The following is a 26,795-nucleotide window of genomic DNA, read 5'->3' on the forward strand; positions in this document are numbered from 1 at the left end:
TGTCCAAACCTGACCTGTATCCACATCAGTAGAAGCACAAGTGTTTCGCTATACAACATCAACACATTAAATACATTGTACAAATGTTTTTATTATTATAGTAGTTAAAGACACCTAATATAAAGTGTGAGCATTGCATGCACATGGTCTTTTGTTAATGCTCATAGCCAGCTCAGGTGGGAGATCTCAATCAGTACATGAACAGTCCTGCGACTCAAACGCCATTCAGAGAACGAATCCCATCGAATGCTTTTATCATGCACACGCACCTGCTCGTCTTCTTCCTCTTCGCCTCCGCTTCCGCGCCTCCAGAGTCAGAAGCTTCCTTTCGTATTGAACTACATGAAGTGTGTAAAAGGCCCCCACCACCAGATGGACATTATCATTCGCCCTGTTCCTGTGCAATGAAACACGGCAAACCTGGTTTTTCCTGTAGTTTGTGTGTGTGTGTGTGTGTGTGTTTGCATTCAGAGGTTGAAACTGCAGATACTAACCTTGAGCGGGAGGTCACAGATCTGAGAAACAAAGAGCAACAGATCAGTTTAAACAAATCATTTTAAACCCTCTGGTACTGCATGCTGTTGGTCAGTCAAATGATTATATTTTAGTTCGATTATAATCTATTTTATGTTACTAAATTATGTTTATGCAGTAGCTATAATCTATTTATTCACTTTTTGAGCGTAAACCTGAAAATTCAATTTCCAACTTAAATGGTCATCAATCTTTTAACGCTTTGGAGTGCAGACTTTTTTTCATATGAAATATATATTTTCCAAAACGCATTTTACTCTAAAACTGATATTTTTAGAGAAATTTTAGGTTGATATCTCAAAAAATGAGCTTTCAGTGAGATGTTGCTTGGTCGCAGTACCAAACGCTTCCACTAGATGAAATGCAAATTTTTGTCCGTTAACAATACAAGTGTGAGTTTTTTCAGGACTGTTTAACCTTTTTGAATTGCCAAAACCAGAATTGCCAGACGTGCCAAAACCTTTACTAAGTAAAATTTCTTTAAAAAAAAAAACTTAAACGTAAAATGTTTTGGTCAAACAAGACTGAACAGCACCAGAGGGTTAAAGAGACTAATGTTCTGAAAAATTCTAGAGAAAAGCACCCATAAATTTGGAGTCTTATTTAAGGGCTCCTCTAAGAAATATAGACATTTTATTAGGGCATATAAGCCTTTATTGCATTAAATATCAACAAAAAAAAACTCAAGCTGAAAATTCCTTAAATAGATGATGATCTTTCCAACCACGGCAGAAAGGCTTACCTTCCATGGAAAAGTTTATTAGCCGATAAATGGCGTTCATAGATGCCATTGTCTCTTTTTCAATGAATTAATAAATAAATGTATTTTAAATAATGGTATTAATTTCATTGCAGTGTGAGACAGCCATGCGCTTACATAGAGTCTGCACAGACACTCTTCTGAAATGTCTGATATTTGAATGATTGTCATTTTTCTATTTAATTTAATTCATTTACCTACAGGACAACTATTCCAGCAGATGAACAGAGTTTAAAGTACTTAAGAAAAGCACTGCTAAATGTAGATATATGCAGTCAAGAGGGCAAGATGGTACATTACAGCTGCTGATTTGATCAAACTCAAAAGCTTTCTACAGAAATACATGCCATATCTCTCTGTACACTGGAAAAAAAGTGCTAGGATTTACTTTGAAACCATTTTTACTCAGAAATTGCTAGTCAGTGTTGAAGTAGAAAGACTAAAATAGTATTTTCTCCTATAAAAGTTCGAAAAACATTTTTTTTTTTTTTACAGTGCACAGAAAATGAGCAAAAAGTTTAGATTCTGTAAGGGATTGTTCATAGTGGAGTCTTATTTAAGGGCTCCTCTAAGAAATATAGACATTTTATCAGGGCATATAAGCCTTTATCACATTAAATATCAACAAAAAAACCCTCAAGCTGAAAATTCCTTAAATAGATGATGATCTTTCCAACCACGGCAGAAAGGCTTACCTTCCATGGAAAAGTTTATTAGCCAACATGGCGTTCATAGATGTCTTGTATTCCAGATAAACACTGAAAGAGAGATACAGAGAGAGAGAGAAAAACTAATTACACAACAAGTCCTGACCGATTCTGTGGTAAACAATCAGTCCTGACATTTCAGAGTCTTACGCAAACAAGATGTTTCTTGCACTTTTCAATTGTGTAAAAACAGAAATGAGTCTGTTAGCTCTGGATGTTTATGACCCGACACACGTAATGATTGGTCAGATGCTTTATGGCGTTCGGTCCACTGTTTGGCCAACTGGCTCTCCACAAGAGCGCATCGGTCATGCTTTAGGAACAATACTATGCTTTGCCTTCACGCAGCCAGAATTAGTTGCTTCATCACTAACTGGCTAATGGTGTGAATTACAAAATTATGAGGTGCTGAACATTAAATGACTACAACATTTTTCCAGACCTAGCTCAAACAAGCATTTAAAAAGCCTTAGCTATTTTCCTATGTCACTTAACAATATATTTCGGGTGAAGTAAATGTTTATTCAAGAGATAAATGTCTCTTTTAGTCACGCTGTTTCAACACTATCCCGTTATGGGTCATGAGAGCCGGTTCAAAGCGCCTTTAGGCAATGAGAAAGAAGTGTTCATGGGTAGAGATTCAGCATCGTCATCTTGGGGTCAATGATGAATCAGGATGTCCAAGATGATGGAAAGAAATCTTTGAGAAAGCCGGTTTACAACACACGCTCTTAGAGATATTCAAGAAACCTGCTCTTGTAATCTCTGCGTTCATGTTTGCTTCCATATTCAACAACACTTTTGATTAACTTGCTTCAGTTGTATGATAGTAAAAAAGTAGAGTGTTCACATCTTAATTATTATTCTGAACTGTAGTCATGCTTTTTTTAATTATTTATTACACTAATTAGTGGAGAAATGCTTAAAAAATGACTAAAATACAATTATTTCCTGTAACTTCTTAAAAGCGCCAGTAATAGTCCAGCTCATTTCAAGATGGCAGATCCAGGATTGAACTAGAGAGGCAGATCCAATCAGGAGTGCAGAACACATGCATGAGTGATGGGACTGATATATGCATGACTTGGCATGGCTGAAATCTCATTTTCTTTGCCTATCTAACATATTCATGCATAACCTCCCAGCTCAGAGAAGAAAGACTAACGCTGGCACTGATTGGCCTGGTATATGCACATCTGGATTGATCTACCATAAGGTAAACCCCTAATCTGCTCGCAGATGTTTCCTATCACAAGTAAGTGGTGTAATAGTGCATATATATATCATTTCACTCTAGTGTTCAATGGCATTTATGCTAACATCCTTTCTACACTGAAAAAAACAATTGGTGTAGGATTTACTTTGAAACAATTTTTACTCAAAAATTTAGTAAATGTCACAAATAATTCTAAAGAAACTATGCGAAATCTTTTAGTAGAAAGACTGAAATAGTATTCTCATGTAAAACATACTCCAATAATCTTTATTTACAACTCATTCAAGTCTATTTCTTCAGGTTTTTTTCTCAAAAAAAATGAGTGAATGATGTTGGCACTGAAACACTAAACTCGAGTCTGATAACTCAGATCAACCACGGGGTGTTTCTCCACTAAATGTGAGCATTGAGTGTATCTTCCTGTAAGGCAGTGTCACAGTGTCATACCTTCTGCCTCATGCCGTTACACGGACAACACAAAACACTTCAGATGAGCCCAGCGGTCCATTATTTGCTTTGCTGAACTAGTGAGGTGTGATCAGTCTTATTTTAGTATCATTGAGATACTATTATAGCTTTTATTCATATTTTGAATTCATTTTTTATTTTTATTGTATTTTTAATCTAGTTTTTATACATTTTAATTTCAATTTTTGTTATTTTATTGCATCAAGTTAAACTTAAGGAAAATGAGAAATTATATTTCAGTTAACAAAACTTTGTTTACGGTGTTTTAGTGAACTATAATAACCGAGTGTGATGGTTTATCATAGATCGCACGAGCAAAGAAACGCCTTCTCGTTTAATGAGCTGGTTCCAGCTGAGGATCTGTACAGACAGCACTGCTCATCTCACACACCGCTGTGTGCTTACACTCGTTAGACACGATTGCAGGGACTGATTTAGGGTCAGCCAGCTCAAGCTTGGCAACACTTTTGCAGCTCAAGCTCAGTTACAGTGGTTTGGCAAAGTTGTTATAATCTCAGGTGATGAAAACCAGTTAGATATTTTATCACAAAAGTCATGTGACCAATCAGACACTTTACCATTCACAAATGTTATAGTAACCCCCGTCAACAGAGGCACTATGTTACTCTTCCAGTGCGGCTGGGAGAAACTAGAGCAGAGAAAGACCGTATCTAAATCTGAGAATGAGTCAAGGCACATTTCTCAAGCCATTTGTTTGTGGATTAATCTTGGTAACACTTTACAATAAGGTTCATTAGTTAACATTAGTTAATGCATCAGCTAAACAGTGAGCATTACATTAGTTGCCGTATCTATTAATCTTTGTTAATATTAGTTAATACAAACACAACTGTTCATTGTTAAATAATATTAAAGGGTTAGTTCACCCAAAAATGAAAATTCTGTCAGTAATTACTCTCCCTCATGTTGTTCCAACCCCGTAAGACCTTCGTTCATCTTCGGAACACAAATTAAGATATTTTTGATTAAATCTGAGAGCTGTCTCACTCCTCCATAGGCTTCTAAGGGAGTGAAACTTGCTGGCCCAGAAAATGTATTAAAGACATCGTTAATATAGTCCAAGTGATTCCAGTGGCTCAATCTTAAGTTTATAAAGCGACGAGAATACTTTTTGTGCGCTAAAAAAACAAAAATAACGACTTTATTCCACTATTCATTTCCTTCTCTCTGGGCCTCGAGTCTTTTCACATAGCGTTTAAGCGTAGCGCGTCTGTGTTGCACGTCACCACATAGGCTTACTATTGGCCGACGATGGTCATGTGTGTGATACGTGGTGATGTGCAACACAGACGCGCTACGCTTAAACACTACGTGAAAAGACCCGAGGCCCAGAGAGAAGGAAATGAAAAGTGGAATAAAGTCGTTATTTTAGTTTTTTTATGTCTTTACTAATTTTCTGGGCCGGCAGATATTGATTACATAGAAGCCTATTGAGGAGTGAGACAGCACTCAGATTTAATCAAAAATATCTTAATTTGTGTTCCGAAGATGAACGAAGGTCTTACGGGGTTGGAACAACATGAGGGTGAGTAATTACTGACAGAATTTTCATTTTTGGGTGAACTATCCCTTTAACAGATACTGATTTTAGTAATGTGTTTGTAAAAGTTGACTAACTGTTGATTAATAAACGTGGAAACACTTCATTTTACAGTGTCCACGTTACACGCACTTACTAAAGTAATTAAGTAAATTTTGCATAATTACATGCAACTATCCCTAACCCAAACCCTATAGAACTGATGTTTACAAATGTAAACTAATTGTAAAGTTGCTCTTTAACAAATTGCTTTTGTTCCTCTTCTGTGAGTCGCTTAGGATGAGCCCATTTCTGGGCTTCAGTTAAATCATCTCAACAGTTTCTGATCTGCAAAGCGTCTCTCTTTCTGTCCTGTCATTCTAACCTGTAAAGTTCCCAGGTGTCCGGAGTGGGAAAAATCCGAACAAATCCGCCTCTCCTGTCATATTCCTCCTGTACCCTCCGCAGAACTTTCATCTGTCCAGGAGAGACATCAAAACAAGCTGTTCAATATCAAATATGTAAGGAGCAGCCAAGAAGAAAGCGCATGCATCAGCCTGCTATCTGCACATTCCTAACAGCGGCATCATTTGGCTGAAGTCATGGAAACACCGTGGGCTGTGAGGGTTTGATGCTGACCTCTTCTGCTGTCAGGCCCAGAGTGCTCTCCGCCTGCTTCGTGCTGGGTTTCTCTCTCTGAGCCTCTGGGTCGCCACCGTTGGAGGATGGCGGTCTCTGACGCTGAGGATCAGAGAGAATTATTACAAAAAATATTACACATCTAACGCATCATCTGTATTACTACTACCACCCGCCAAAAGTGTGTTTCAAACCCGTGTGTTTCAGCAGTGGTGTGTAACGCAGTCACTCCTACTAGCCACTTTGGCGGGTTGAATTTTATAATATACATTTTTCAATTGTAGTCTTTTAAAAAGGCATCTGAAATAATAAACTAAGTGCAATCTAGTGTTGTCAAAAATATAGATTTTTCGACATATATCGATATTGAAATATCTGAAACTCTTCCGCAGGTTACACAATACCAGCTGAGCGTTCTCTCATCTCTCTGACAGCGAGTTACACGCAAACAAACACACATCCCTTTACTCACTCGTTTCATTTGCTCCGGGTGTTACAGGGCTTGAATTTCGGCGCGGGATTGCACGTATTCAGCATAATTTTACTCATTCCCACAGATTTTGTGCTCACACCCAAAGTGCCAAGTATATTGGCTATATAAAACAGTATAATGGGTCCATCTGTGCATCAGGTCTTTAAGTGACAGCAGCCTAATATACCAGCTGCCAAATTATGAAATAATATTAATAATATCTGTAATACTTTACAATAAGGTGTCATTTGTTAACACTAGTTAATGTATTAACTAACATGAACTAACCATGAGCAATACATTTGTTACAGTATTTATTAATCTTTGCTAATGTTAGCTAATAAAAATCCAGCTGTTCATTGTTTGTTCATGTTAGTTCATTAACTAATGTTAACAAATAAAACCTTTGATTTTAATAACGTATTAGTAAATGTTGAAATTAACATTAAGTAATATTAATAAATGGTGTAGAAGTGCAGTTCATTATTAGTTCATGTTAACTAATGTAGTTAACTAATGTTAACTAACGAAAACTTATTTTAAAGTGTTAGCAAAATATCTATATGGCAGTTTTTCCCTATGGTATCAATGTCAAAATTGTGGCCAGTGAAAATGCTGAGTGGCTAGTAACTTTGGAAAACCACTAGCGATAGTGGCTGGTGAGCAAAAAAGTCCTACTGCTCATAGTTAGAGTAATCCCTGAACAGAAATGCCGTATTGCCTATAGAGCCGCCGCTCTGTTATATAGTAGGAACTGTTAAATCCACTGTAGTAGTTGCTTTGTGACATCACATACACACTGCGTTCACATGCTGTTTAAAAGAGATGTAATTATTAAACTTACACACATAACCAGTCCTGCACCATGATCAACAACACACCTCATAAACTCTCTAAAGCTCATTTCTGTATCGTGTGCTTAATGTGTGCATGGTTTGAATTCACTGGAAATATGTAGCTCTTAAAATTAAACACTTCATTATACAGATAAAATTGCCTCAGTTTTAATGGATTTGGTGTTATGGCTGTTTTATCACATATTTAAGTAACTGCCAAACACCTACTGTACATAAATGTGTCTATTCTCATCACTTTTGACCATCGGTGAGAGCTGCGCTGAAAGCTCCTAGTAGAGCAGTATCACACTTGTTTGTGACATACAACATGGATCTATATCAGCACAGTGTGATTCAGCCGTAGGTAATCATTATACAGAGCCACATCGCACGGCTACAAGTGTGATATTGCTTATATACAACAGTTCAACAAACCAAGTATTTAAAGTCCCCCTGTAGTTAAATATTTTATCCCTTAAAACTCATCTTTGATCACCAAAATGATATATTTCAATGTTTTTTCCTTGAAAAAAAATTCTTCATGTCTTAAAATATCTTGAAGGGTGTAACTCGACACCCTTGCCTCATTTAGTATACGCGGTTCTATGAATATGCAAATGAGCCCGCCTCCACTCACTCGCTCAGCTCAGAGATCCACTGGTTGACGATCACACGTTGATCTGATTGGTTACAAGGTAGTTTGTGACGTCAGAAACACCAGCGATTTCAAAGCGTGTTTTTGAGACTGTCTTTGGTTCACTGCAGTTTTAAGGAGAAAATACTCAGCAATGCTGTCGACTTATGAATTTACACATGGTTTATAACAATATTAAAACCACAGGGAGACTTTAAAAAACAATAAGAAACAACAACAGAGTGTCTCTTGTGTGTGGAACTACTTTATTTTTCCACAGATACAATCATGTTAATAATTCGAAAATGTCACTTTAGAAGTAATGGACTGCTTCAGTTAAGTTATTAGTGTTTATAGAAGTTAGTTCTGGACCTCGAATCTGATTGGCTGAGAGGCGGTCAGCCTCATGCAATATTCCCCCAGTATCAGCACAGGGACTGTTCACCGTTTGTATCCCTCCGCTTTTCTTTGCCCGTTCTAGGCAGCATTTCTCCCAGTGAACGGCAATGGCGGAGGAGAAACTGTCTTTATGAGTGTGTTAGTAGACACTTCAGTTATCACAGATTCATTGAGGAATGAAACAAGGTTTTTAACAAGGAGATTGTTTGAACTTTGCACACCACCTTTTGCGCCTCAACAGACAAACATGCAGTCACGGGGTCAATGCGTTGAACAGCGCTGATGTCTGTCATGTGAAGGAACCCCGACTAGTGCGGCATGTTGGCCTTATAAGATAAACGTGGGCGTCAGCTATAAAAAGGTGATACAAAAACACTCCAAATGTTTTTGTTTTTATTAAAAAAAGCCGAAAATCCGTTCACTCGTAGGCCGCCATAGTTATTTACGTCTCAATGCATTTTGGGTAGTGACGTGTATAGGTTGTAGCCTAGCCGGTTGTAGCAGCTTCATTTATTGTTTTTCCAACGTACCGGCTAGCTAGCTAAGTTTTGACATCAGCGAGATGAACACGTCTGCCGTTCAGCCTTTTCAGTTTGTACCCGAGCGCACCGTAGGCTTAAATCAGGAGAATAACGTGGAAGACGATAGGCCTACTCAAGAGTTACATGAAAATGAAGATTATCAGAGGATTCCATTTAAGATTTTAAATAGGCTATGTAGTGCAAGGCAATCCAGTGCAAACGTAATTATTAATAAAAGTATTGTAATTGTAAGATTGAAAATGTACATGAGTTAGATGAGTGTTGACTTTGTTCAGTGTAAGGGGGGGAGAGGGTATTTCTGTGCGTTCAACATAGTGACTGCTTGGAGAAAATAAAGCAAACGACGGCGGTAGATGACTTATTAAATTATTTATACCGATAGTATGATCGTCTGATCTATACTTAGCCTACCCTGGACAGCTGCTGACAAAAAGTGGAGCTCTTTACAGCAAACGCTCTCGTTCTCGCTTGGCATTGGCAAGCAGTTGCCGCACAGACACCATCTGTTGTGCCCCACTCTCGCTTCCTCAACTCTCTGATAATCTTCATTTTCATGTAACTCTTGAGTAGGCCTATTGTCTTCCACGTTATTCTCCTGATTTAAGCCTACGGTGCGCTCGGGTACAAACTGAAAAGGCTGAACGGCAGACGTGTTCATCTCGCTACAGTCAAAACTTAGCTAGCTAGCCGGTACGTTGGAAAAACAATAAACGAAGCTGCTACAACGGCTACAACCTATACACGTCACTACCCAGAATGCATTGAGACGTAAATAACTATGGCGGCCTACGAGTGAACGGATTTTTGGCTTTTTTAATAAAAACAAAAACATTTAGAGTGTATCACCTTTTTATAGCTGACGCCCACGTTTATCTTATAAGGCCAACATGCCGCACTAGTCGGGGTTCCTTTTAACTCTTGAAGGGATGTTACGACAAAGATATCGGCGAACACGGACATGGCAAACTGATTTATTATTTTTTTCCGAATTTATGACTTGACCTAGAGAATGAAAGCTATACCAGACACAGGTAATCACACACACTCTCTTCTCTTTCTTTCTCATAATACTCTACTTAGTAATACTATACATAATAATAACTTAACTTTAGCAGTCTTTTCCTTCATTGCTCTAAAGTGACGTTTTCGAATTAGTAACAGAGGCTTGGGCTCAACTGTTCAATTGTCAACTTGATATTTGAATCTGTGGCGGAAGAAAGTAGTTTTTTTTATTTCAATATTTTCTCCGCCAAATTGTTGTATAAAAGCAATGTCACACTTGTAGTCTGTGATTCAGCCGTAGGACACTTCAGTCAGGTTCGCAAAATTATTAAAACTAGTTGTACTATAAAAATGGGGTATCAAGAAACTCAAAGATTTCAATCAGCAGTATATCCTAATTACCTCTTCTATAACCTGCACATAAGCCTCAAACGCTCAGCAGATCCACGGCACGGCTCAAAAAGGGGAGTTTGAGATATCAAGCTGGATCACGTTGGTTTACGCTGGGGAACAAACCCAGTGAATGGACAGGGAAATCAGCTCCTTAACGTCTTGATTGTTAGTTGAGGAGAGCTGTCTCCCAAATCCACCATGGAATTCCCTAAATCCTTTTCATCATATTGATATGAAACAGCTGCTTCACATTTTGCCAGCCAGTTTGATGGGTTGCTGAGGAGTCCCACCCAAACTGTCTGTGGGCCAAAAATTACGAGTCCATTATAAGCATTTGGAACCAATAACACAATCTAGTGACCAGGGAGAAACTCAAGCGCCTTGACTGGTTGGTTGAACACTGGTTGCTTATCTCAAGCTTATGATCCTGGACCAATGGCGTACACACTTGACCAACAAATGAATTCAAGCAATTTGAAAAGTGAACAAATAAATTGTCTGCCTTTGTAAAAATTGGGGCATGAAAAAAATAGAAGAATAGCAGACAGTTTATATCATAACTATGACAGTGAAGCCAACAGGACTTCCCTATTGTCATAGAATTAGAATGATCGTTAAAATGTTATATTTATTGTTATCATTATAGTTATCGTACTTTGTGTGAACAGGGTTTTACTAATCCTATCAAAAATACTGCTTATTGATAAGTGAGCCAAACCTTAATGTCTAGCTAAGACACACTAGAAAATATAGCTATTATAGCTAAATAAAGTCCCATAAACTCCATCCAATTTTAGTGTGATAAACATACATAGAGAATGTATACAAATATTTATTTCATTTGGTAAAAGATTGTTGAGTAATTTTTATCAAAAATTTTATTTTTATTTTTTTTTATCAAAAAGCTGAAAGCTGGGTCAAAGTGAAGGGAATTGTGGGTTAAATGTCAAGTCTGTATAGCTTTAATTGAGTCCAGAGGGCAGGCACAGTACTAATCAATCTCATAATCGATGAAGTCTGTTGACCCCTGGGGGTCACAGTGGCATCATCACGTTTTTAACATCTATAGGAAATAATAATCATAGACTAGAAAGTGCACAATGATAGAGATCATCCTAATTAGATCAGTGTCATCTATTACTCCTGACTTTTGTCTTGCGCAGACACACCTAACTGCTGAAACATGAAGGTTTTTCTTCTTATTATTATCATTATTAAAACAAAACAAGGTTGTTTAAGTAAGCTATAAGGTACGAGAGGCTGTGCTGTATCTTGAATAAGTCACGGCTGAAGCGTTATTCATGATACAGCACCTACCTACAGCAGTACCTTATTGCTTTTACAAAACGGTCACCACACAATACAAATATTAAAGCTAAAATATATGTATCAATGCAACTTTAATGAAGTAAAATCACTAAAAGCCTTCCTTCCGCTGGAAAAACTAGTCCCTGACGCAAACAACAACAGAAGTTACATTATTTCGCAGTTAGATGGCAACAAAGTGAGTCAGTCAGTAGAAATATTATATATATATATATACAGTGCAATGCATAAGTTAATACACCCATGCTAAAGTTGACTAAAAAGAGGAATAAAAAAATCATATTTTGGAAACTGAACTTAATGCCTTAATTTAAAAAATTAGGAAAAATCCAACCTTTAAGGACACCAATTTTCTTTGTGAATGAATAATGTATCGTAAATAAATAAATGTTCTTCCTTAAAATACATGGTGCATAAGTGTGTACACCCCTATGTTAAATTCCCATAGAGGCAGGCAGATTTTTATTTTTAAGTATTTGTTTTTTTTATTAATTTTTAGGATACTATGCATCCTGATAAAGTTCCCTTGGCCTCTGGAATTAAAATAGCCCCACATCATCACATAGCCTTCACCATACCTAGAGATTGGCATGGTTTTATTTCAGTTAGCCTAAAAGCTAGTTTGATTTGCATTGAGAGATGATCTTATGGAAAGTACCCCATGCCAATCTCTAGGTATGGTGAAGGCTATGTGATGATGTGGGGCTATTTTAATTCCAGAGGCCAAAATTGGTGTCCTTAAAGGTTGGATTTTTCCTAATTTTTTAAATTAAGGCATTAAGTTCAATTTCCAAAATATGATTTTTTATTCCTCTTTTTAGTCAACTTTAGCATGGGTGTATTAACTTATGCATTGCACTGTATATATATATATATATATATATATATATATATATATATATTTATATTTATATTGAAAGGACTGAAATTTGTTGTGAACACTGAGAAGCAAGACGCAACTGACAAATGACTAGCTTGTCATAGCTGTGTTTTATAGTGAATAAAACACAACTATTGACCAATCAGAATCAAAGGCTGGAACTAACCGTTTTATAATAATCATCATGACTGGGCTAATAGTCGTGTGTTGCTCAACTGTATATCCTAAACAGGGAAGACTATATAAATAAGGTAGAGTGTGGGTATTTGTACCTGAGGCTTCTGGGTAGGATTCTTCGTCCTTGAGTCAAGCGCAGCTCTGTCAGTGCGCAGCTGTCGGGATAAAGGGTCCTGACACACTAAACCTGAGGGCAACAAACAGCTGCTGTTCAGACAAAAGTGTGCTTTGATGATGATCTACAGACAATAAGTTATTCATCATTTCCTTATTTCTCTCCATCCAGATGCAATGCAGTGTGTGTGGAAAACCAGCAGAGCAAATCCTGGAGCAGACAGTCCAGAAAGAGTTGATATCATATAAAATCAAATATTTAGTTTGGTGCCTCTTTCTACAGTATTTATTGCTGATGTACACTACCGTTCAAAAAGTTTTTTTTTTTTAAGAAATTAATACTTTTATTAATACATTAAATCAATCAATCTTTTCTATTTCAAATACTGTTCTTTAAACTTTTTGTTCATCAAAGAACACTGTATTACGGTTCCCATACTTTCATGATGTGATGATAATCATAAATGTTTCTTGAGCAGCAAATCATCATATTAGAGTGATTTCTGAAGGATCATGTGACACTGAAGACTGGAGTAATGATGCTGAAAATTCAGCTTTGATCACAGGATATAAATTACATTTAACATTTACATTTAATCATTTAGCAGACAATAGAAGCAGTTAAGTCAACAAAAGAACACACTGTAAGTGCTGTGGTATTTGTTGGCATTAGTGTTAGTATTAACGGGTCAAGTGTTGACAAAACTGTCTTTAGCAGTTTCTGGAACATACTCGGGTTAGCCAGGTCGTTCGCTTATTTTCAATATATTCATATAGAAAACAGTTATTTTAAATTGTGATAATGCATCACAAGTTCCATTTGTTAAGAGTTAATTACATTAATTACTTGAACTAACAATGAAAAATACTTATAAAACACTTATTAAGCTTAGTTAATGTTCGTTTTAATACATTATTAAATCAAAAGTTGTATCTGTAAATATTATTTAATGGACCTGAGCTGACGTGAACTAACAAAGAAGATGAAATATTTTTTAACAAATATTAATAAACACTGTGACAAATGTAATGCTCATTGTTAGTTAATGCATTAACTAATGTTCACTAATGGGACTTTATTATTAAAGTGTCTATCAATAGAACCTGTGACCAAAATAGAAATTATCGACCAAAATGTAACATAAGTTTATCAGTTCTACCATGGCTAGACATGTTTGAAATGTATGTAAAGTATTCATCATAAATGTGGATCACACAGATGCTGCCATAAACATGAACAAGATAAAGTACAGCATGTGATCTACAACCATCACTGAGCCGAGATCAATCATTTCAGTGAGTGTTTCTTTCTCTGGCGTCAGATTTGAGAGTTTCTGGAGTGGTGACAACCGATTGCACAAGCACAACAAAACTTTGCCTTGAGCAATGATTATTTTCATGAGCTCTGCAGAGGTGTTTTCTTCAGCCAAACTGTGACAGTTCAATGACTCATGCAAGCGTCTAAAACAATTCCTCCATGCAAGCCATCTAATGTTAACGAACCCTGCCCGCGGGGAACTCTTTAAAGCTGTGGTGAGCATGCAGGGTATTGATTACTTTTCAGGCACGTCACATGTCAAATTTCATGGTCGGAAAAATGTGACAAAACCACAAGCAGTCAGCAATGCCCCATTAGTGATTTGTGATCCCTGAGCAATCTAGATTTAGCGAGAGAGACAGAGAGGCCCTTGCAAATCACATTTTATTTTTTATTTAATTAATTTATGATACAAATGTCTTATCAGAAACAGTGGTAATCACACATGCATAAAACTTGAACAATTTAAATATTCTTTTAAAAATGTATTCAAAATAAATTAGAACAGTTCCTTCAATTTTTCTGGCAAAGTGCTGCACAAAAGAGGTTTAGGGCCCTATCTTGCACCCAGCGCAATTGACTTTGTACACCGACGCATGTATCATTCCTATTTTGCACCCGCCGCAAAAGCGGACTTTTCCCTCCACAGACACACGTCGGTAAATTAGGGAATGAACTTGCGCTCCCGGGGGCGGTTCAGCGCAAAGAGGAGGCGTGTTCCGGCGCAAACGTTCCCTGGTGCTATTTTGCAGTTTCAGAAAACAATTCCACCACTGACCAGGAAAAACCTCGTCTAAAGTCAGTGGCGCGTTGCGCATGATATTCAGATGCTATTTTAAGGGCGCATGCTTGGCCATAATGTAGAGTGTGCACAACGCACATACACTTCTCTTCTCTCATCTACACACAGAAGCAGCAGTTTTCATTTTTGCAAATCATACATTATTACAAGGAACAATATTAGCATACGAGGGAAATCATTGTTGTGTCCATGAAGATGTGAAAAAATAGGCATAAATCTAGCTTACACATTTACCCAAATTATCATACGCCTGTTTAACCGAAACTGATTTGGGTGTGTTTCTCCATCCCCAATGTCACTTCTCTGTGTTTTACGGCCCTGACGAGAACGTCGGTCTCCTCGGCTGTGAACCGCTCCTGGCGCGCGTCTGGCAAATCCGCCGTTATAATAGCAATCCGCTATGGAACAAGCGCGCCTGCTCTTAAAGGGAATGTGAGATGTCGCTCTGATTGGTTTATTTCATGTTACGCCCAAACCACACCTATGAGTAATGAAGCTACTTCAGACCAACACATTTTAGATTTGCGTCGGGCGAGAGTCATTTATCCCGCCGGTATAATAGCAACAGCGCCCGAGATCTGCCCACAAAGTTACTTGCGTTTCGCGTTTGATACTTGTGTTTCAGATCGTTAAAATAGGGCCCTATCTGTTAAAATTCAAACATGGAAGAAAATTGCAAGATAATGGGCCTCATTCATGAGACTTTCATAAATATATGAGTAAATTCAAAGCAATTTGCATGTAAAATGGACCTTCCTAAAAACTCAACACTCAAACACTTTGTAAACATCAGTTTTGATAGTTAAACGTGTGTATGTTAATGAATTCCAATCATTTGTATATAAGGCGCGCGTCCAAGCTCATCCAATTAGCATAATCCCCGTCTATGAATTAAAACTACGCAAAATACGTGTCCAGAAACGCTGTGGAAACTTCTGGACTCTCTTCTTCTTAGGTTTGGCTCCATTATATTGCATACATGCATAAGAGCCTAATGTCATTTGCCAAACAATAAATATTCAATTAACATGCGTCCACCAAATGCCTGGTGCTCTTATGAAAACGGCCAGCTGGTGGCGCTTGAGAGCTCTTTGGAGGAATTGTGTTTAACAGCTTTGGTTGCTATGACCTGGACAGTTACCAGCAATATTAGTTTATCCAGTGTTGTTTAGTCATTGTACAAGTTGGATGATTGGTCGGTGTGGTACTTGTCCCGCCCCTCCTCCACTGTGATTGGACGGCTGGGTAAAAAGTGACAAGTGACGAGCGCTGCGTTTTACCCAAAGTTGAACAGTTTTCAAGTCTTAGCTACAAAAAAAACAAAGACGGCACACAAGCTCGTTAAATATTATTATGCTGGTGTAAATTTCTTCGTACCAACTAACATTTTGAAAATACAAACATTTTCAATGATCCGAAAAATTACTTCAGAGCGGCTTTACGAACGAATTAGACAAAAATGTGTTCAGCTTGTGTTTCATGACTGAGGCCCATTGTGTGATATTCATTAATGTTTAATAAGTATACTCTACTGTAAAATAGTAATATAGTTCTGTCACATTTTCTTCAAGTTAAACTGAACTTTTATTTTGGCGGATTGTAGTGAAGAGCTGTGAGTTTGTGTGTGTATCTGCCGATAGCTTTCTCAGATGAAATGGTGAAATGCTGCTGAAGATTAGGTTCATGATTAGGTTTGTGTGTTTATGTGCAGATGAGCGTCACACATGATTGAGTTTGTGTAGTAGAGCAAACTGAGACAAGCACAACATGCAGACTTCAATAGCCGTTTTTTTGTGTTTTAATATTAAAAGACACTAGTCCATATCACCATTTGATAAACTCTGTATCCCTTCTTTTGATTATTTATCCAAAATTTGCCAAATTCTGTAACATTCCGAGTTATACTGGATTCTGTGATTTCAAATGTGTTTTCCGCATCATAAAAATCATAGAGTCCTATAAAACCTCATGTCAGGGAGGAAAGCACAACCCTCCATCATCTTAACCAGTCATTACTTTACACCAAACAAATGTGACCCACATGCCCACGGCCACTGATGGTAACCTGCAGTTATGGGTGTTCTGTGGTTTGAAAATGTGACCATACAAGAACATTTACAACATGAGACTGAGGTGAAGTGGTAGAGGACTGTGAACTCTGAGCCTGGGAAAAGAAACTCACCCACAAGAGAAAACATATCGGAGATCATGCTGGCCTTTATCTTCAAATCAAGAGGAGCATCACTAGAAATATAAAAAGGGGGGAAAAGTATTAGTGCACTGTTATGTAAACCTTGTGGGCCAGTGAACTGTTCTGATTTATAAGCCTTTAAGACAACACAGCACACTCCAACACAAAATCAGATATTGGGCAGAATGTCTAAGCTGCTCATTTCCATCCAGTGAAATTGAATGGTGATTTATACAGTGTCAAGCTGCAAACACCATCATTCCAATTGTCTATATCAGGGATCGGCAACCTATGGGATGCGGAGGGATAATTACTGGCACGTGACAATAGGAGTGTATGTATTTCATTTAAATAAAGTCTCTTGAACTTGCATACGGACTTACATTTTGAGTTAACCATTTCTCGTTGTCCCACAGCCTGCTTTATTAAGTTAGGTACAATAAATACTTGTAACATCCAAAGATGACGAAGGTAACTCTAAATCACAGTTACGTTTATTAAAAAAAAGTAAACAGAATATAGCTGCAAGCAGCACATAAAGGGGTTCAAGCACTTTAAGCCCATGCACAAAAATATATGTTTTATTTAACAAGTCTGTAGATCATAGATTGAAAAAAAGAGGTCTCAAATATTTAAGGAATGATTCGATTGACAGTGGTTGTCCTAGAGGCAAAGTTGCTCAGAATGAGGAGTTCTACCATGAGGTATGAATGATGTGGGCGTGTGTGAAAAATTGTGTGATATACAATCCTTTACGCACGTGAAAAACGTGAAGGCACCCCCTGGTGGCCGATTTCTTTCTAATTCACAGGCTTCTAGGGCCGTGAGTCAAACAGGCCCAGCGTGTTTCCTTCCGATCGGCCTCTGATAACCTTGTCTGACAGCCGCTAGAACTTTACTGGCCGACGGCAGCTGTGTTTGAGATAAGCGAATGTTCTCGTAGACAATCACAGCACCTTAGACAAAGACACCGCATGCCAGTTTTCAAGTCAATCGGACTGACTGTTGCGAAGCTATAGCCGTTTTCGTGTTTGTTTTTTTCATTTTAAAGTCCTTCTTCACGCGACCAAGACCGAGCCCATACATAGGTGTACCAAGTTTGCTGAAATTATCTCATTCCGTTCAAGAGTTATAGCCGTTTTAGTAAAAGTGTTCACACCCATTTTGAAAGTTTTGGCATCCCGTCACAGAAGTGAATCAAAATTATAATTATTGGCAACCAGACTAAAGAGAATCTTTATGCAATGGTTTGGTTCAGATCAAGCGAAAAACGAAGGCTAGTTTGCAAAAGTAGGTAGCAAAAACCCTAAAATTTTGCAGATCAAATCCGAGACATGCGCTTGACTTGAACCCCTAAAATCCAAGATAGCAAATGCAACATAACAGCTTGTGATACACAAACCATCACACGAACAATACTGGACAATGACAATCTGAATGTCATTGCTGAACATCTTGACAATGTTCATTAGTAGTTTTAGAAAATTGAATGTTAGTGGTGAGAGAGAGTTGCCTGGGAAAACTCTTCGCTCTATGGCTTTCACCAGTCTTTACGCAACCACTTGCATGGAAACGCACGTTGGTTTTCTAACCCTTCATTTCAACTCCCAAGAAGCAGGCGATGACTGTTGGGTATGTTCATACAGTTGATGATGATGGAATACTGTCAAATGATGGCGGTTGTGGTTGCCTCACTTGGTTGCAATATCTTAAAGGGTTAGTTCACCCAAAAATGAAAATTCTGTCAGTAATTACCCTCATGTTGTTCCAACCCCGTAAGACTTTCATTCATCTTCCGAACACAAATTAAGATATATTTGATTAAATCTGAGAGCTGTCTCACTTCTCCATAGGCTGCTAGGTAATCGATATCTGCCATCCCAGAAAAGTTAGTAAAGACATCGTTAAAATAGTCCAAGTGACTACAGTGGCTCAACCTTAAGTTTATCAAGCGACGAGAATACTTTTTGTGCGAAAAACAAAACAAAAATAACGACTTTTCAAAACAGAGATAACGAGCCACTGTAGTCACTTGGACTATTTTAACGATGTCTTTACAAACTTTTCTTGGATGGTAGATATCGATTACCTAGCAGCCTATGGAGAAGTGAGACAGCTCTCAGATTTAATCAAATATATCTTAATTTGTGTTCTAAAGATGAACGAAAGTCTTACGGGGTTGGAACAACATGAGGGTAATTATACTGACAGAATTTTCATTTTTGGGTGAACTAACCCTTTAATGCAGAGCATCAGAGCTTCTGATCCAGTTGTGGACATGTCTAGACCTGAAAACATCCAATTGAGTAGATCTTTGAAGGCCGACCAAATCACCTGTAACGGGAAATCCTTCCTCTCATCTGGTGTCACGCTTTGAAATAGGCTTTTCATGGAGGCTTCGATTTGATCCCACCACTTATGACATATACTCTGGCATAGATCAGTGAGTTCATAAGGAATGCTTGAGATGTTCTTTACACCATATTGAGTTTTACATGGATAAAAATGAGACTTACAGTCTTTTAAAATGGCATGCACTTTATAAAAGTCCTGGAACTCACAACTGTCTTGTGGGGTTTTTGTCTACTGAAAGTGTTTTGGAAAGTCTTTCATCACCTCAATCATTTGCATTTTGTTAAACTACTGTACAGTCCATTGAACCCAGTGTACTTAAAGGTAACACTTAAGTTAGTGTCCAATTCTCACTATTAACTGGTTGCATATTACTAGGATATTGGCTGTTTATTAGTTCTTATGAAGCACATATTAATGCCTTATTCTGCATGATCATATTCTACATCCCTTAATCCTACAATACCTAAACTTAACAACTACCTTACTAACTATTAATAAGCAGTAATTAAGAGTTTATTGAGGCAAAAGTCATAGTTAATAGTTAGTGAGAATTGGACCCTAAACTAAACTGTGATCTACATCACTGTCAACATTTTCCCCAGTCAAAATATGGTGCCACAGGGGCCAAAAATTCACATTTGATTGCATTTCTATATTTGTCTAAAATCCATTGTTTGAATGGCAGTATGTGATGGAAATTTAAAGCGCAAAACGCAGTGATCTCAAATTGCACTTGCCTGTATAACACAGGCAGAACACAAACACCCAAAGCCTAGGAAGAAGCAGTTATTGTACACATCAGCATACACATAAGAAAATGGAAAAATCAAAGGATTAATGTGTGTGCGTTGCTCACCATGCCAATGAGGGAGAGAGGTTCACTTCCAAGAGCCACGGTTTGAGGTTGGAATCAATGAGAACGTCGAAACCATACAGTTCTGCGAATTGAGACACACACACGGGTGAATGGGAGGACACACACCACACAGAGGCGGCCAGTGCTACTGAGAGCCGTCTGTGAATGTAAATTAACAGATTAAAGCAGTAATGGAAGAAGAAACACAGGCCACATACACATTGAAAACCTCTTTAACATACAGAAGTAAATCCTCTAAATGATCATTCTGTGTCTCTCTCCTGAAACTGTCATGGCTGATAGTGTTGGTGTCCAGAAAGTTTGCATTCACTGCACTTTTAATACTAATCGAATTAGGATATTTTGATAAATTATGACATAAAAATTATCTAGCATGTCAGAAAAGCAGCTAGTTTAGTTTTAAAAACTATGCAGATGTATTGTAAATGTGGTTGTCACTATCTGAATTTTTTGTTGGTGTTTAAAGTGAAAATGTTTAATGTGTTTTTGACCCAAGTAACCTTGTATTTTAATAAATATGGTTGTTATGACACCAGCAAAATTTCGCAATTCTCGATTCAATCATACACAATAAAAACTACTAGCCTAACTAACTAATATAAAGGTTTTTTTTTTTAAGACAAATAAACAGTCAGTAATAAATTAAGAACAAATAAACAAAATACAAGCGCCAGCACAAATAAATACAATAGAACAAAGATACAAAAGAAATAAACAGTGCTTTATTCTCAAGTAGGTCATAACTGTCACGGATGTGTGTGCAGGAAGGAGGACGAAGACAGATGAATAAAGTTCCCAGCGTAGTTTAATAACAAGTGCTCCTAAAAACAGACAGGCATTAACTCAACACATCTATACATGACGGTGACCGGACAATGAGTGAGAGCAAAGGCACAACTTAAGTAGCGAACACAAACAAGGTAATTGACTAAACACAGCTGAACTGAACTAACTAACCATCTTAACCATGGAAACAGATGAGTGGCGGGAAACAGAGACAAAAGCACATATAAAAGACCAAAACACAGAAACTAACTGGACATAACTGTAACAGTAACAGTAGTATTCAAGTACAGAAATTGAATAATATAAAGTAATCAAATGTAAAATAACTGGATAGTTTGTTTAAGTTAAACATAGATGAATCTTTATTAAAGCTACAAAAGTTATTCAGTCAAGAGCAGTGAGGGATTTACTGTCGTTGGTGTTTGATTAGCATTAGTCAATGTTAATTGATGTTTTAGTTTTGTTTTTGATTTTGGCTTCCGACAAAAATATGATGCCGCCTTCTATTCCTTTCCTTTAAAGCGGTGGGCTGTCGAATCATGTCGAATCATGTAACGTCACGTGTAAAAGCGTATTGAGCTGCGAAAGAGACGCTGTTCAACAGGCGGCTTTCTGTCCACATGATCCGAGATGGAGAGAAACACAGGCAAGTACAGGTCACTTTGGGCTTCGGGCGTGTGTTTAGACGGACAAATATTAAATGTTGCCTATGTAGGCAATTCACTAGGTTTTGGAACAGAGCCTATATGTGTCTCTAAATGCTCTCAGGTATAAAGCAGGTCTTTATCAAACAGAAGGGGGGTTTCTGTGTCCTTTCTACATTCACTGACACAAGAGAGAGAGTGTTTGAATGTGTGTGTGTGTGTGTGCTCGTGTGTAAACAGAGCTGTTTTAAAGAGCTCATAGAGCGGGGCGAAATATCGGCTATAAATAAGCCTGTGTCGGCCTGCTTACTTTATACTCAATTTCATGGCATCAAAGGGATCAACAGCTGATCCCACTATTCCCACTTCACCTGTGTCTGTCTATATCATTAGACTAATGATGGTTCAGTTCTCATGTGCCTCATTTAAAAAAATAAAAAAATAAATAATAATAATATAAATGTTTGCCTATTGTCTTTTAAGAGTACAATTTATTGTTTTCCTCCTGTCCCAAATTTAGAAACTCAATCTTTAAATATGAGAATCCATCACAAAACTATTAATTACATGGCTAAATCTATGATAATCTAAACAAGAGACTGAAATAATAAAGATTACATACATAAATGCTTTTAATATTTATTGTGTGAAAACTATTTCTATCAGTGTGTCTGTGTGATTTTGTGTGGGTTTTTTTTTTCAGTTGTGTTTTTCAGTATTTTGCCCCAATAACTGATGACTGTTTGACTGTTTTTGGGTGAACTATCCCTTTAAAAGCTCACAAGTCTTTAAAGTTTTAAAAGTAAAGTTGTGCTCTACTGAAAACTGTTTTGAGTTGTTTCAGACCCAAAAACCAGCTTGAGTTTGATGTACCTCTTACTCTAACAAACTTTTCTCCACTGATTCATAAGCAGTTGCTCGATTAATAAAAAAATAAAAAGTGCATTTATAAACTATCTGCCAGTTTCAGTTCACCTCTGACCCTATGTAATTTTTCAAGAAAGATCCCAAACCAGATTATGTCACACATGAGTATTTCGTAAACCTGTTCTGCATGGTATACAGTAATCCATGTATTTGTAAACTGGTAGGATGTGCATGTAAGAGCATCTGGACTTGGTTACCCAATCCCTGAAGACCTCTCGTCACTCATCAGAGGGCCTTCGTCAGCTGACGGGATTCAAAACTTGGATAAATCCATAACTACAACCAGATGCTCTTGAATAAGATTTTACCTGCTGCTCCACAAAACACTGTGACAACGACCTGGATCACAGGCAGAGCCTCTGTTTGACAGGCACTGGAGGCTGAAGTGAACTGAGAAAAACACATTTACTGCTGGTTCCTGACAACAAAATGCTTGCTTTATTCCCCATCTTCTAACGAGCAAAATATGCAACACAGACTAAAGGTGTGGTTACATTAGCAACCTTTTGAGGGTTTGAGGGTTAAAAAACACATTTTTTAAATAGTATTATTGGATAAAGATGTAGGCAGCTCATTAGGTTTTACAACAAAAGCCAAAACACTGATTCGTAAACTAGTCAACTGCTTTTCTGGTTAAATAATGAACTACAACAAACAGGTAGTCGTGAAAGAATGGAAGTAAAATAATGACAAATGAAAATGAAACTAAAAAAGCTTGTTGAATTGCACTACTTGAAATAAATATGCATCGCATTAATAATCCTGCTTGCATTTTAATGCATTGTATTTTTAGGGCTTGCATTTTTATAGGCTGAAATTCAACATGGTTGTATATTTAAGCTGTAAATATTTCACTTCAAAACATTTCACACACATTTTCATTATTAAATATTCAATAATCCATATTCACCTTTTAGATTTCACTTCCAAAATATTAATTCCGTTTAAAAAATACAATCTATAATATTCGACAGGGAATTATCGGTCCATTTTATTTTGCTTTACAAATTCGCTTCCACAAATTCAGTGGTTCAAATTTGACAGAAAATACAACATTTGAAATCCGGGAACGGCAGGAATATCAATAGATTGCGATTGATAATCTCTATAGCTGTTAGTCGAGCTCACCAGCAGGGGGCGCAAGCGGCTGTTGACGAAGAAAACTATAGAGCAAGGGGTGAGAGACTCACTCATTCATAAAAACGGATTTACAGAAATGCAGCAAGCGGTAAGTGTGTGTGATGATTATCAGGGCCAGTATATCTATGAAAAGCTGATAAAGACACAAAAGCTGTGTTTTCATTGAAGTCTTCAGTTAGTTTTGCACATGTAAGCAGCTTTCTCTACCGTGAACAAGATTATTATGTTATTCCCCGATGCTGATGTACAGATCAAACGTTAAATCTGAGGTAGTAGACATACATTTCTCTCGGTTGTTTAGTTTTCTTAACTTTATATCGTGGAGCTGTGCTTCAGAACTGGGGATTCCCTCAATACCTCACTCTCCAGGATTCCCCTGCGCTCAGGACACTTAAAGTAACTCAATGGACAAAATACAGTGATATAAAAGACCAAACCCGCACCTTATTGGGGATGTAGCCTATACTAGATACAGGAACAGGCAAGCGGACTCAGAATATGAACATAATAACGCGCATAAAGTTGGCTTGACACTCGATATTCGCACATTTATAGTTAGACAAGCCATGCCGTATTAATTTTAGTACTATTATAAGAACATTTATTTCCGCGCATCTTGAATTTGGGGATATTTATGTTCAGTTCGGTAGCATGTTTGCCCGCAGTGTCAGGGTTCTGTCACTTCTGTCTAGTGTATTTCTTGGTTTTGTGCCAGAGCCCTGACACTCCTGTTTTGTCTTGTACCATGTAGCACGCAGCTTGTGTTTTACACGGGCTGTGTGCTTTCATGTTGTCATGTTTTGTGTGAACATGTGGCTTATGAGTGTTCTCATTGGCTGCGGTTTTGTGTTAGCACATGGCTTGTGATTTGTTTTACAGGCCATGTGCTTGTGTTTTAGTCATGTTTGGTGTGAGCACATGGCTTGTCATGTATGTTTCCTTGTGCCATGTGCTCTCCTGTCGAAGTGTCTAACCCCGCCGCTCTTGTTACCTGATTATTGGTTAATTTGCCCCACCTGCCTTCCCTCATTACCCTCTTTTGTTTGCTTCCCAATTTATTCTCCTTGTGTTTGCAGTCCTGTGCTGGTTCATCGTATAAGGTACCCTCATGTTTCCCGTTCCTGCCAAGTCCAGTTCTTGTAAAGTCTTGCTGCCTGTCTTGTATCCCCACGGGGTAGTTTTTGTTTGTTTTTGTTTTATTTTATGCTTAATAAAAACCCATCACTCTGCATTTGAGTCCTCGCTACTTTCATCAACCCAAACCCTGACACGCAGCCCATGTTAATTGTTCAACCCTGCCTAAGACTAATGAAGCCAGCAACTGTCTATGCAGGCTCAGCGGATCACTATGTTCTTGAACAGAGCAACAGACGAGTACATCTTTCTTTTATCAGCTCTAAACGCGAGCTGAGAGACCCACACTAATCACTAATTACGCATTGGGAACACGCGTACAAACACAAACAGCACGCTCCACACACATTCACACTCCGCTTCAAACAGCGAGCAGCCAACAGCCCATGTGCAACGCATTTTCCCTCAATTAGGAGCAGACACCGGTCCTGCCCGCACCTCAGCCCTCACAGGCCGTCTCGCTCTCTACGTCTCGCTTCTCTCGGCTCTCGTGGCTCTTTAATGTGTGCTGGGAGGGCCCATTAACATCACCACAAAATATTCACAGTGAGGAGAATAAATAAGCACCAACTAGGGAAGATCAAAGCAGAGCGTTATTATGAGACGTTGGGCTCTGGAATCGAAACAACAAGCCCAAACCAAACTAACCACACAACAACAATAACAAGAGCGTAACGTATCATCTCACTGGGTGTCTCCTGCGTCTGCTGTGGCACTTGACAATGTTGCATCACTGCAGAAATGAATCGTATTCCTGCTGGTTTTGGGTGTCTTTTCATAAACAATATAATAGAGGGTGGAGTGGCCTGCATTAACTCACTGATGAAATATAACTTGACTTCTAAGCTTAAGTAAGAGACAATTTACACACGATTACAGCACTGCAGAGAACTGCATATCACTTCAGCCATGGAAACTGGGAGACATTTAGCAGTACTCCAAATATATATATTATTATATATATTATATAATATATTATTCACCCAAAAATATGCAAACTGTTGTTGCTGCTGCTGCTTTTATTCACAAAAAGAGAAATGTGAAGGATCTTCATGAGTAGGCCTGTCGCAATAATCCACATATATCGACTTACCACACAATATATGTACATGACCTCTATCATTTTTGGTGACACAATATATCGCCCATTATGGCGATTTAATAAATGTCATCAATATTTTGCCGATCGTGCAGTCATCTTGTCTGTTCTCCATGTCGGAGGCGAAAGCGGGGCTCGGGCAGTTCCTTCATACACAGAGAGGTTATCGACAGGTGAAAATAGACGTCATTTGAGGCGTTATAGTGTTTTCCTGACAACTACAGACAGTTTGGTCCAAATGCACTCGATTTCAAAGCCACAATCCACTGTTGTAGTGCAAACATAAACGTCACAGACACTGGTGCACACTTAAATACTTTTAGCAGCAGATATATATACCCATAAGTTCCTTTTTTGCATTTGCAAGTCTGTTTATCTACTATTTATTAAAAAAAAAAAAAAAAAAAAAAAAAAAAAAAAAAAAAAAATAATATATATATATATATATATATATATATATATATATATATATATATATATATATATATATATATATATATATATATATATATATATATATATATATATATATATAGGATATTTAATTTACAAAATTAAAGAATTTAAAAGATTGTTGTGTGTAGGCTTACTTGGATTATTATGCTGTTATATTATGCTCATATTTTTCAGTGGCATAAAATGGTCTTAACATAGAAATAATTGCGATAAGCGATATTATTGTAGAGACAATATATCGCACAACAAAAAGTAGTTATCGTGACAGGCCTATTCATGAGGCTCTTTTCCCATGTGACCACATTCAAAAAAATGCCATAAATTATTAAAGCAGTGCATGTGACTTGTGGACCAAGCTTGTTGCAATGCATTAGGATTGCCTTATCCATAAAGAAAACATAGGATGTCCATCTTTCTGTTGTGAGCA

General features: G+C 37.6%; 1 protein-coding gene across 1 annotated transcript in view; it reads right to left on the reverse strand.

Annotated features, from left to right (window-relative positions):
• The window catches only part of ttll5 (tubulin tyrosine ligase-like family, member 5), a 147,885-nt gene that overhangs the window by 90,126 nt on the left and 30,964 nt on the right, over positions 1 to 26,795 (reverse strand). Inside the window, exons 13-20 of the mRNA XM_079853170.1 lie at positions 20,162 to 20,243; positions 16,942 to 17,003; positions 12,621 to 12,712; positions 5,865 to 5,966; positions 5,611 to 5,702; positions 1,990 to 2,052; positions 495 to 515; positions 270 to 397 (exon numbers count right to left, since the gene is read on the reverse strand). Coding sequence (XP_079709296.1) covers positions 270 to 397; positions 495 to 515; positions 1,990 to 2,052; positions 5,611 to 5,702; positions 5,865 to 5,966; positions 12,621 to 12,712; positions 16,942 to 17,003; positions 20,162 to 20,243 — 642 coding nt within the window. The remainder of the gene's footprint in view (positions 1 to 269; positions 398 to 494; positions 516 to 1,989; positions 2,053 to 5,610; positions 5,703 to 5,864; positions 5,967 to 12,620; positions 12,713 to 16,941; positions 17,004 to 20,161; positions 20,244 to 26,795) is intronic.

This window comes from Squalius cephalus (genome assembly GCF_949319135.1).
Source record: "Squalius cephalus genome assembly, chromosome: 20".
Classification (NCBI taxonomy): domain Eukaryota; kingdom Metazoa; phylum Chordata; class Actinopteri; order Cypriniformes; family Leuciscidae; genus Squalius; species Squalius cephalus.